The sequence below is a fragment of the Vipera ursinii genome (assembly GCF_947247035.1).
Source record: "Vipera ursinii genome assembly, chromosome: 2".
In the NCBI taxonomy this organism is placed as follows: domain Eukaryota; kingdom Metazoa; phylum Chordata; class Lepidosauria; order Squamata; family Viperidae; genus Vipera; species Vipera ursinii.
In genome coordinates, this window is record NC_139513.1 from 179,711,064 (window position 1) to 179,723,300 (window position 12,237).

At 42.9% G+C, this 12,237-nt stretch overlaps 1 protein-coding gene across 1 annotated transcript in view; it reads right to left on the bottom strand.

Moving 5' to 3' along the window:
- Positions 1 to 1,187: 1,187 nt before the first annotated feature.
- SYDE1 (synapse defective Rho GTPase homolog 1) overlaps positions 1,188 to 12,237 on the bottom strand; it is a gene marked incomplete at its 5' end in the record, with an annotated part of 35,640 nt that continues 24,590 nt past the window's right edge. The window contains 4 exon segments of the mRNA XM_083354678.1: positions 1,188 to 1,545; positions 1,548 to 1,816; positions 3,109 to 3,337; positions 3,594 to 3,748. Of these exon segments, the coding sequence (XP_083210804.1) occupies positions 1,369 to 1,545; positions 1,548 to 1,816; positions 3,109 to 3,337; positions 3,594 to 3,748 (830 nt within the window). The 3' untranslated portion in view covers positions 1,188 to 1,368.

A 12,237-nucleotide genomic window follows, 5' to 3' on the forward strand; every position in this document is an offset into this window, starting at 1 on the left:
AAGGTTCAGAAAAGTGTAACAAGGTTCAGAAAAGAGTAACAAGAATTTTCAAGGAAGAAGACCAAGAGAAATTGAAAGATTTATGAATATTTAATTGTGAGAAAATGGGGGAGGGCAGGAGTTATAACAGCATTCTTTGTATATTTGAAAGGTTGTTGCACAGAAGAAACAGAAAACTATTAATCCAGAGAATAGGAATAATTCATTATGAAATAATGAATTTAAGTTATAGGAAGGCAGAGTCCAGTAGAATGCTAAGGCGGGAAAACTCCTAACAATAAGAATAGTTCTGCAATGGAACTAATTCCCCAGGGTGGTGATGAAATCCTTCTCACTGGATATGTTCAAGTAGAGATTAAAACAGATGTTTTAACCTGAATTCCTGCACTACAGCAGAAGATTGGCGTAGCCATAAAAGGCCCCTTCCACTTTTATGATTATATGATTTTGTGATAAGCTACTATCGCCAAAGAAGCTAAAACTACAAAATGCAGTGTCTTTGCCATTCCTATTACAAATCTTTCCACTGCTTTGAAAACAAAGGGTTTCCCTTAATTTGAAACTGCCCTTTTAATTTCCCAGAATACCTTGAAGCAAAGTTGGAATGGGGAAAATTGTGTGGAATTTAAGATATGACTCCTAGCTACCCAGTGCCAATCAGATTATCCACTAAAGGGGCTTCTTTGGTGATTCCAAGAGAATCTCAACTTAAAACCAGCCCAGAGAACAATGGTTAAAAAAGGAGCAAAAAGGAGTCCCTTATCCCAACCACAGCTCAGTTCAGTCTTTGGCAAGCTATTCTGTTTTAGTTTGGACTCTAGATACTGATTTAGAATAATTATATTGACCTACCTTCAAGGATAAGTAAAGTGCTCTGAATGATTAGGAAAGCATGCACATAAATATTACATTTTCAATTTTACCTTTTCAAGAAAAGAAAAGAAAACCATCAATAAATCCTCTCTTCCTTGGAAGCATTTAAAGCTGCCTTTCTCAGCCTGTGCCCTCCAGATGTGTTCGCCATGATGGCTGGGAAACATAGGAATTGAGTTCCAATACATCTGGAAGCTTCCAGGTTGAGGAAGATTTCACTGAAATATATGAACAAGGTGCTGGTTGAGAGCTCCTGCCTCTCTTCTATTCCCAGTTCACATATAAACTGAGGGGAGAGTCCCAGCAATGGTGCCCTTTTAGCCAATCACTGAGAGTTCACGCTGGCTCTTCAATGCTGGCAAAAGCCAAAAGGGAGAGCCCCCTTGGGTTAAAATCTGTGACCTGTAAATAATACTGACATAGGTTGTAAGTCAGAAAAAAGAACTTGCTGAGGCATCTTCAGCTTGCAATGCTATAAAGTCCTGAGAGAATGCTTCATAGGCAGACATTGATTTGCTTGGAGAGTTCTCGCTCAAGGTCCAAGATGAGAGCATCAAAGTCTTTCAAATTGAGCTTTGGGCTAAAGGGAGCCTCTGGATCTTCCACCAGGGAAAAATCACCCACGTAGACTGCTTGGCTATGGAGTGCCAATTCTTTCCTCAAAGCCCCCCCCCCTCATTCTCCTCTTCTCTGTCACTCTCACTCTCTGCCACCTCATCATAGTCAGCTTCACTGCCTGGCTTGGAGGCTCCCAGGAACTGCTGTCCACACACACTCCAGTCTCCAGCATAACGATTTCTTGGAGGACTTTCCAATCCTCTTGGGTGACTTCGAGTAGTGACAATAGTGTTTGACAGTGGCAGATCCAGAGGAGGGTGGCACTGGTGACAGGCCTCTTTGCTTGGAAAGCTACATTCCCCATCTTCCATCTTCCTATGTGGCACTGAGAAGGAAGGCAAAATAAGACCAAGAGCGAATGGAAGTTGACAGTCACCCAAAGTGCACAAGAATACGCAGCTAACTTGAAATCCAGCTTCAAATCTGCCTGCTGAGGTCCGAGCATAGCATTATTTCTAAAAGTCTTACCTCACAAATACTGATATACAAATCACCAGTTATTGTGAATCAATCAATTTGAATATGAATAGATCTATTACTTGAAGCAAAGGCTTCATGTGCATTCTTCCACATGCTGGATTCATTGGTGTTACATATGGCTTAGTGGCTTCTTGTTCTGCCTAAGAAAGAACATTCCATGGTTGAGGTCTGGGATAACTTCAAGATCACATCCTGTTCTAGATGTATTTATGAAACATATTAAGGCCAAAGTACCCAACATTTGGAAACAGGCATATAAAGCTTTTGCTTCTCATGATACATTTATTCATAGAGCAATACCTAATTCACCTATTGAAATATATACACTGATCAAACTATTTATTTATTTATTTGCATTATATAGCCACCCATATCACCAAAGGCAACTCCCAGTAAAACTGAGAGCACCCCAATTTGTTGGAGGACTATTATTTGGCTACTGTTCTAATCCCTTTACAGGGGCCGATTCAACCAGTGATCATTTTCTGGTTTGAGCTTTTGGGGGAAGTGAATTATTACTTTGTTTTTTAATTATACTTTTTAAATGGCATAGATGGGAATGTCCCTATCTCTTTTGCATTGCAATTTCACACATTACTCCATACTCATCAGGTGAAAACAAAATGGGGAAAATATATGCTGTGACCATAACATCCCTATTTTATAATTGCTCCAGCTTCTCATCTTTATGACCACAGGTCAGAAGGAAAGGTTATTTAAGTAGCCTCCTTTCCAGGTCCAGATGATACAAAGAATTTTACAGAAATAACTGCAGTTACACCACCTTAAGTTAACCACAATTTGACCCAAAGTCTAAAACTATAGTATTTAGAAATACTTTTGTTTAATATGTTGTTTGGTCAAACTAACTACCCATCTATATGCTTCTTATTTTATTCTCTAGAAATATCCTTCACTATAGAGTTTAGACTATCCACCAAGTAACTCTTGACTGATCAAATAAGGAGACAAAGTACCATAAGCTCAAAATGCTTAGAAGAATACTCCATACCACATTACAATTCAGCAAAAAGTATTAGGACTCATTAAGTGATTGGCAAAAACCCAGCAGCTAAAGCTAAAGGAAATTTGTCCCCAGGAATGGAAGAGATGCCTTTGAACCTCTGGCACACTCACCTGGCCAGGACTGTAACAGGTAATGCAATACTTCAAGATGATGTTTAAAATCTCTGGTGCTGGCAGTGGTACAGTGCTGCTGGCCAGATCTGGAGACTATGGTCCCACTTGCCCCTTGACTCAGAAGCACAGGCCCAAAGCACACAGCAAGGTTCTGGGCATTCATGCGATTGAAGGTATGGAAAGCAGCAACCAAACTAAGGTGATCAAGCAGCATTATCAAAGTGGCCTAAAAATGGAAATGACAGGTTATTTCAGTCTATTCTGTCAATAACAAAAAAAGAAAGATCCTAATCAAGTGGAATAATGAACTGCTAGGAAGAATGTAGAAAAGTATTCAGGAGATCCATCCATGGGGAAATCCACTAATGATACATTTTGAAAGGTTACCCTTGGGTCTAGCACAGAAATCAAGATTTTTAAAGGGCAGTTAAGCCTGAGATTATTAGACCTATTCTCCCTTTCTCAACCCTGGACTTCCTCACCTTCTCAGCCTCTGGTAGGCAATTCAGAAGAGCTGTTGTTGTCTCCTTCACTTCCAGCCCTACTGTCCGATTAGACATAGCTTCCAGTACCACCTGATAGAGGGGATCAGTGATAAGAGGAGTGGGTAACTCACGCAAATAGTCCTTCAAGATCCCTGGAAAGGAGGAAAACAGAAAACAAAATTCAACATTACCTTTATTCTAGGTTCGACCTTCATCTTTATTAGATAAGGCTTGTATCATAGTGGTACTTCAAGATCTGTGCCTCATTAAGCTTCCTTGACATGAAAATCCTGATATACAAACTTTGTATGTGAGTGGGGGTTTTTTCCTCACTGGATAAGAGAGCAAAATGATAGTAGAGGGAGGAAGCAGACAGATGTGATGCAAAGTGATCCAACATGTTTGAATCTTTTGCTGCTCAAAACCATACTTTCACATCATTTGTCAAACAATACATAAAAAGGAACAATAGAACTGGGACATATCCACTGAGCCACTCTTGACAGTCAGCCTGGCACTATAAGAGGAGCTGTCAGCTCTATTCCCAGGTTTACTGCCAAAATAATGACAAATGGCCAAGTCCTGAGTTGCAGAACTCACTGTCAGCCATCACATGCTAATGCTGACCTGCTTTTTATCATGAAAGAAAGTGGACCAGACGTAAATTGGAATATAAGCGCAAAGAGCTAGAGGAGGAAATAAAGATGAAAGAGAAGGCTTTTATTTTGAACCCATCTAATAAGAAGGTGAAAGAAGCAATTAATCTGTTAAGAGGGCAGTTTAATATGTTGATGGCAGACCAAGTGGCAACTAATTTACAGCATGCTAAACATAATACTTTTTGTAATGCTAATAGGCCAGGTAGGTGGTTAGCTTATCTGTTAAGGAAAAAACAAAAGTTACGTAATATAGATAAGATAGAATATAAGGGTAAAGAGGTGTTTCAGCAAAATTTTATTAAAAAGGCTTTTGTTAAATTTTATTCTCAATTATATGTTAGGGATGTAACTCAAGGTCTAGATATAGATAGATATTTACAAGAAGTGAATATCCCTGTACTTACACAAGAGCAAAGGGAAGGGATGAATCAATTAATAAATGCTGAAGAAATTATTTTGGCAATTAAACAATTAAAAGTGGGTAAAGCACCAGGAACAGATAGTTTGACTGCCATTTATTATAAAAATTTACAGTTAGAAATGGTGGAACCTTTGAAAGAGTTATTTAGAACAATTCAATCTGGAGGAGAAGTTCCTCCTTCATGGAAAACAGCTTTTATAACGTTAATTCCAAAGGAAGATCAAGATCTTACTCAAACTAAAAATTACAGACCAATATCGCTTTTAAATACTGATTATAAGATATTTGCTAAAATCTTAGCAAATAGATTAATGAAGGTTATGCAGCAAAAGATTCACAGTGATCAAACAGGATTTATAAGTGGTAGACAAATGAAAAATAATGTGAGACATATTGTAAATTTATTAGAATTTTTGGAAAAAAAATAATCAAGTCCCCACAGCGCTGATTTTTTTGGATGCTGAAAAGGCCTTTGATCAATTGAATTGGCAATTTTTATTTAAAGAAAGAAAGTGGACCAAAACCCAGAGGAAATGTGAGGTTCTGGTAGTCACAGGAAATTTGAGCTACCCTGGCTCTAAACTTCTTGGTCATTGGCAGAGCTCTCTTCAGTACAGGATCAGGCACATTGTCAGAAACCCTATTTCCTCTTTCCTATTCTTTCTCCTCATTTTCGGTTCTGCCATTCTGATGGGGATGAGGGGGACCTATGGGTATTCTGCAGGGTATTTCCTTTGCTTTGTTCCTTCCTCTTTTTTATAGATATTTTATTAAGATTTTATAGTTATAAATCTTTAGTGCATAATGAACAATGTGTTGTCTGGGTTCACATATTTGACATTAATAGTAATACAACTTCCATTTCTACTCTCTACTCTGTTTTTCTAGCCATTTATAAAAATTATCCCATGTTTGAAAATATACTGTATCTTCTTTCCCTTTCATTTTCAATGTAAGCCTGTTCATTTCCATACAATCCAAGATTTTCCTGATTATGTCTTCTTCCAATGGTATTTCTTCATTTTTCCAATACTGTGCAAATGTAATTCTCACTGCTGTTAATATATGTAATATTAAATATATACATTTTTGTCATAGTTCTCTGTAATTATACCTATTTAGCATTACCCCCTCAGAGGCTGCCAAAGCCCATGCCCTCCCAGCCCTGCTCTCCTCCTTCGTGCTCTGCAGCTACGCTCTCAAGATGTTAGTAAAGTGTCTCTTCTAGCAGAAGCTCATGCGAAGTGAGGAGGTGGCAGACTCTTGTCGTTAAAAGGGGGGGGTTTACAGGAACAAAGATAGCCAGCCCCGATAGTCAATGCATGATGGTATTTAACAACCCCAGACAGTCATAGCAGCAATAGTCAATGATTTCACAGTACCCGTTTGGAAAAAGTGGGGTGGGGAAAACCCTGGCTCCAGGCAGCGATAGGAACACGAACAAAGGTAGTCAGCATTCTGCAGTAACAGCTCACCCCACAAGGGCAACTCCCCACAATGTCTATAACTTACACAAATAGCAATAATCAAAGTTCAGATGGCTGCTAGTCTCCAAAGCAGTAACGACCAACCTCTCCTCCTCTTCTGTCGTTGCTTGGAATTTCCGGTCTCGTCGGTGTCAAAACCCCTCCCCTCTGTCCTTTATTGTTAAAATCTGAATTTAGCAACCCCAGCAACTTCCTCTCTCCTTACTCTCTCTCTTGCCCCCTGTGAAAGAAAGCAGTAAAATTCCACCTTCTCACTCTCTTCTTCCCTCTCCTTCCCGGAAAGGGATCAGCTTAAAACCTCAAATCTCTCTTTGACTTCACCTGGTCTATCTCAGACAACAGCAACAACAACCACCCTCACCCCCTTTCTTTCCTCCTTTTTCTTTCCTTCCACCCAATCATCGCCCACTGCGCCCAAAACCGGCAGCAGCTGTCTGAGCTTCCCTCTCCCTAGCCAGGCTCCTGCAAAGCCTTTCAGCTACCTCTGCTACACACTACCCCCACCTAAGCAGTTTTTTTTGGTCCCCCCCAAAATAGGAAACTTTCTGCTAAGCATCTATATTATCCGGGAGCGAATCAACCTTCATTGCACAGTAAGCATCTCTCTCTCTCTATGCTATGGCCAGGGGCATTGTATGTTAATCTCTTCACTGGACGTATCACCCACCTTGGTCTCTGCACTTTAGGCTTGGCAATATCATGGGCGCTGTTCCCTCATAACTCCCCACCCCCGGAGGGACTGGCAACTCCTCCTCTAATGCTGGTGATCGCAGACCATGTAAAGTGACCTGATCCATCTCTAATGGCTCCCCTAACTCTGTGATCTCTGGGGTCAATGACCCCTCCTGTCCCAATAATTCCCCAGGCTGATCCCCTACCTCAAATCTTTGAGGAGTCCTCTCCCTTTCGCAAGCTCTAGGCATGGGTTCCGAAATGTCAGGCTCAGACTGTTCTAATTCCACCTCACTACCCACAGTGGGGGATGTGATCCCAATGTCCCCCAATGACCACAACCAACCTATACAACTCTCTTCTTCTTCAGAGTCTTCCGTTTCCCTTCCTACAGACAAATCGGGTTTCGCTCTAGTTCCTAACCTTCTCAATTGCAATGACTAGCTGGATGACTCATACTGCCTCATTCAAGGGCAATAAATGGTTCCGATGCCACACTTTCAAAGGCCCTGAACTTCCCTCCGGTCGTATCTGATACACTGGTAGTCCCGGCAGCTTCTCATTAACAGCATACCACTGGGGACCCCACCGATCTGCTAGTTTGTGCTTCCCAGAGGGACCCAAATTCCTTAATAGCACCCAATCACCAGACTGCAATCCTGAACTTTCAAATCATAGTTCCTCTTATTTTGCCATTTCTGAACCCCTGAGGTCTCTGCGGCCTTTTCATAAGTCCCCTTCAAATTCTTCCTCAATCTAGCTACATAATTATGTAACCTGAGGTTTCATCCATTGAGGTGTCAAAGACTATGTCTACCAGCAGGTGGGTTTCCCTACCAAACATCAACCGACATGGGGAATACCTGGTGGCAACATTCCTTGTGCTATTATATGCATGCATGATGGTAGAAATATGTTGTGTCCAGTGTTGCTTCTGTTCTTCAGTGAGTGTCCCCAACATGTCCAAAAGAGTACGATTAAAACTCTCAGGCTGGATCTCCTTCTGGATGATATGGGGTGGTACAGGATTTCCAAATGCCCAGTAAGCCCAGTAATTGCTTAACAAGCCTGTTTTCAAAGCCCCTCCCTTGGTCAGAATGTATGCACTGAGGCAGCCCATAATGTACAAAAAACTTCTCCACCAATACTTTGGCTACCGTAACAGCGCACTGATCTCTTGTTGGGAAGGCCTGAGCATAACCCTCCCACTCACCACTTCTCAAAGCTTTTTTGACCAGGTCACAGAGGGGATCTTCCGCCTGGTCCCTCCTCAGATCTGCCTTAGTCAGAGGAAAGCTACCCTCCCCTCTGACCTGAATGGGATTACAGTATAATTTGGGGACATCTGCAGTAGTAACCCCCACTGATTCAGCCCCAATTGCTCCCCTAGCTCAGCGGTTGCAACCTGTGGCTCCAGAGCCGCATGCAGCTCTTTCAGCCATCTCCTGCGATTCCCAGTCCTCCACCATGTGCAGTCCCCCCCAAAAAAGTGGGACTAAAAAAGTTCAGCCAATCAATTCAAACTTCTCATGGAAAAAAAATCTCACGAAGTTTCAATTGATTGAACTTTTTTGATTTGTGAGACTAACCACAAACCTCTTTTCTTCTTCGGACTGCACGTGGTGGCAACAGAGGAAGAGACAGAGAACTGCTGGAGAGAAGGTGTGTGGATCGGTCAGATGGGGTGTGCAGAGGGGGGCACGGAGGCTGACTGAATGTGTATGAGAGGCAGAGGTGCTGCCTGGGGCTGGAGGCAAGGCCAGGCAGATTGCCCCCACCCTGCCAGGCAAGAGGAGGCTGACTGAACACGCACGAGGCAGAGGCACTGCCCAGGGCTGGAGGCGAGGCCGGGCAGATTGCCCCTGCCCTGCCAGGCAAGTGGAGGCTGATTGAACGTGCGCGAGAGGCAGAGGCACTCCCATGGACTAGAGGCAAGGCTGGGCACATTGCCCGTGCCCTGCCAGGCAAGCAGAGGCTGATTGAATGCGAGCGCGAGGGAGAGGTGCTGCCTGGGGCTGGAGGCAAGGCCAGGCAGATTGCCCCTGCCCTGCCAGGCAAACTGAGCTGCGGTGCTCTTTGGCAGCACAAGCAGCCCCAATCCCAGCACAGCCCCTCCCCACTTTTAATTTTTGTATTGTTATTTATATATGCCCTGTTAACCGCCCTGAGTCCTTCAGGAGAAGGGCGGTATACAAATTTAATAAATACTAATACTAATACTAAATCCCGCAGCAGGCTGAGATAGGCTCGACCAAGCAGCAGCCTCGGCAGATCTGCTGCAGCAGCTCCTTCTACCCATCGGCCTCCTCTTCTGTTCCCTCAGAGCAGTCTCTTCCGAGGGGAGGAAAAGCCAAGATGGCAGATCCGTCCATACCAGAGCTGAATGGAGGCAGGGCAGGTGCATGTCTCACCTTAGGCTCCACTCTTCAATCAAGCCCCCTGTTCTGTACATGCATGCATGCATGCATGTGCAAGTGCATTTTGCAGCTGCCAGGTTTTTTTGTGAGGGAACCAGTTCCGAGCGGCTCTTTCACTGTTTCAGGTTACCGACCCCTGCCCTAGCTCAATGCTCAACCCCTCAATACGGCACTTGAATGCCATCAGGGGGCAATTGTATCCACTCTCTGACACCTGCCCCTGAATCCATTGATTCAATTTTACCATCTGATATTTGCCTGGGGAGAAAAACTTCCTAGTAGAAGCCCTGAAGTCTGCCACAATACAACAGCACAAAAGCTGAAGTTGTCAAACCACTATTACCCATGTAACAACTAGTTGCTCCCAGCACCATGAGAGCATAAGCAAAGAGCCTGCCCTCCCTGGACAGCACAGCAATCATGGAATTCAGACAAGCACTGGAGAAGGATTAGTGGTTTCTTATCACAGAAATCTCTGTTTGGTGAACAATAGGCTGCCATGGGTAGGGGGGAAATTATATATTCCTACAACCCAGAGGTTAAAAGTCATGCAGCTCTGCCACGACTTGAAGTTAGTTGGACACTTTAGATTGGTAAAGGGACAATTCTGGTGGCCATCCCTAAAGAAAGACATTGAAAGCTATGTGGCTAGTTGTCCCATCTGTGCAGCAGCAAAGTAGAAGCAAGGGAAAATGCCTGGCCTTTTACAGGTGGTTGCAAGCCCTTCAGCTCCCTGGAGAGAGATTTTGATGGACTTTATCATGGAGCTACCAGAGAGCCTGGAAATACTGTCATTTGGGTGGTGACAGATTTGTTCTACAAGCAGGCCCACTTTATGCCATGCCAAAAAATTCCAACTGCTAAAGCCTTGACCAAGCTGCTTGTGCAAGCACGTCTATCAGCTGCATAGAGTCCCACAACACAAAGTATCAGATAGGGGGTCCAATTCACCTCAGTTCTGGAAAGCTTTTTTGGGTCTGGTAGGTACCGAACAGGGCCTGTCATCTAGTCATCATCCGCAAAGTAACACCAGCTGCCTGCAATTAGTGCAGGTTCGCATCCCACCAGGCTCAAGGTTGACTCAGCCTTCCATCCTTTCGAGGTAGGTAAAATGAGGACCCAGATTGTTGGGGGCAATAAGCTGACTTTGTAATAATGCTGCTTGGGGGGGGGGGGCGAAAGCCCTAATAAGCAGGCATATACATAGAATGAAGGCTATTGCTAAGCACAGTGGTTTGTGCTTAAATTGTAAGCCGCCCTGAGTCTTCAGAGAAGGGCGGGATATAAATGGGATTAAATGGGATTAAAAAAAATGAATGGGGGGACAGGTACTAGAACAATACCTGAGATGCTTTATAAACTACCAACAAGATAACTGGACTGACCTACTACTTTTCACTGAGGTGGCTTACAACAATGCAGTGCACTCTAGTACTGGCTACACCCCATTCCAGATCACTTCAGGACAGAGCTTCAACCCAATGCCTGAATTGCCAGCCAACGAACCCACCATTCCTTCCCTGAAGGAGTGGATTATACAATTACAAAATACATGGCCAGTGGTCAGAAAAGCATTACACGAGGCTAGAGAAGCTTATAAAGTGCAGACAGACAAGAAATGGGTGGATCCAAAGCCTTTCAGGGTGGGGGACAGGGTATATCTCTCCACCAAGTTTTTGATGTCTTTACAATCTTCAAAGAAGCTAGGGCCAAAGTTTGTGGGACTCTTCCCCATCAAACGCCTCATTAACCCTGTCACAGTAGAACTGGAAGTCCCCAAAACATTAAGACAGGTTCATCTGGTATTTCACTGTAGTTTACTAAAGCTGGAGCTGAGTTCACCCATAATGCTAACTGCACCTCTCCCACCACAACCTATTATGGTGGAAAGAGAACAACACTTTGAAGTTAAAGAGATTTTAGACTCCAGGAAACACCAAGTGTCAACTCAATATCTGGTGGCATGGAAAGACCTCCCAGCCTCCCAAAATGAGTGGGTACCTAAAAAATATGCAAGAGACCCTAAGTTACTTAAAAGGTTCCACACTTGCTACCCTGACAAACCTGACTAACCGTTGTGTTTTGTTTTATCTTCCTGTTATTATTTTGTCTTTCTTCAACTGGCTCTTTCATTTTTCTCATTTTCAGATTCTGCCATTCTGATTTGGGGGGGGAAGACCTATGGGTATTCTGCAGAGTATTTACTTTGCTTTGTTCCTTCCTCATTGAAGTATCTTTCTTGGAGTAAGAATGGAATGTGCCTCCGGCCATCTGCCTTATCTCCAAACAGAGGAAATAAGCTGCGAGAGACCTGACACCCTTGAGAGTGAATTGTTTTTTCCCCACAACAATTTGACACTCAGTGCGGCACCTGCTTCCGCACCCGCATTAACTATAAAAGATTTACAAGATGCCTTAAAAGTACAATCTCAGCAAATAGCTGAACTTATTGAGGAGAAGAATACTGAAATAAGAGCAGACATTTTAGCTGTATTTCAAGGGCTTGCAGTCTGTATTGAGCGTCTGGATGATCGCGTGGAAGAGCTCAGTCAAAACAATATGAGATTAGATGCTAAAATGTTGGATGCTGAAAATGTGATGGAGAAGATTGATGATGATGTAGTTATGTTACAATATAGAGATATGGAGTTTGCTGTGAGGATTAGAGGAATGAAAGAAGATCCTAAGGAAGATTTTAAAGAATTATTGGCACAAGCCCTTGAGCCGGTTTTGGAGCGTCAAGCAGAAGATATTATGGGGGATATAGACAAAATATTCCGTGTTAATTCTTGGATTGGTAGACAAAGAAAGCTACCTAGAGATGTGGTGGTTTACTTTTCAAAGAGATCAATTAGAAATGTGGTCAACCAAGCTTTTTATAACAATAGATTTAAAATTGCTGAGCAAGAAGTTTTAATTTTGAAAGAGATTCCTTCAAGAATTTTAAGGAGAAGAAAAGAATTTGCTTTTTTGGCAGATGAATTA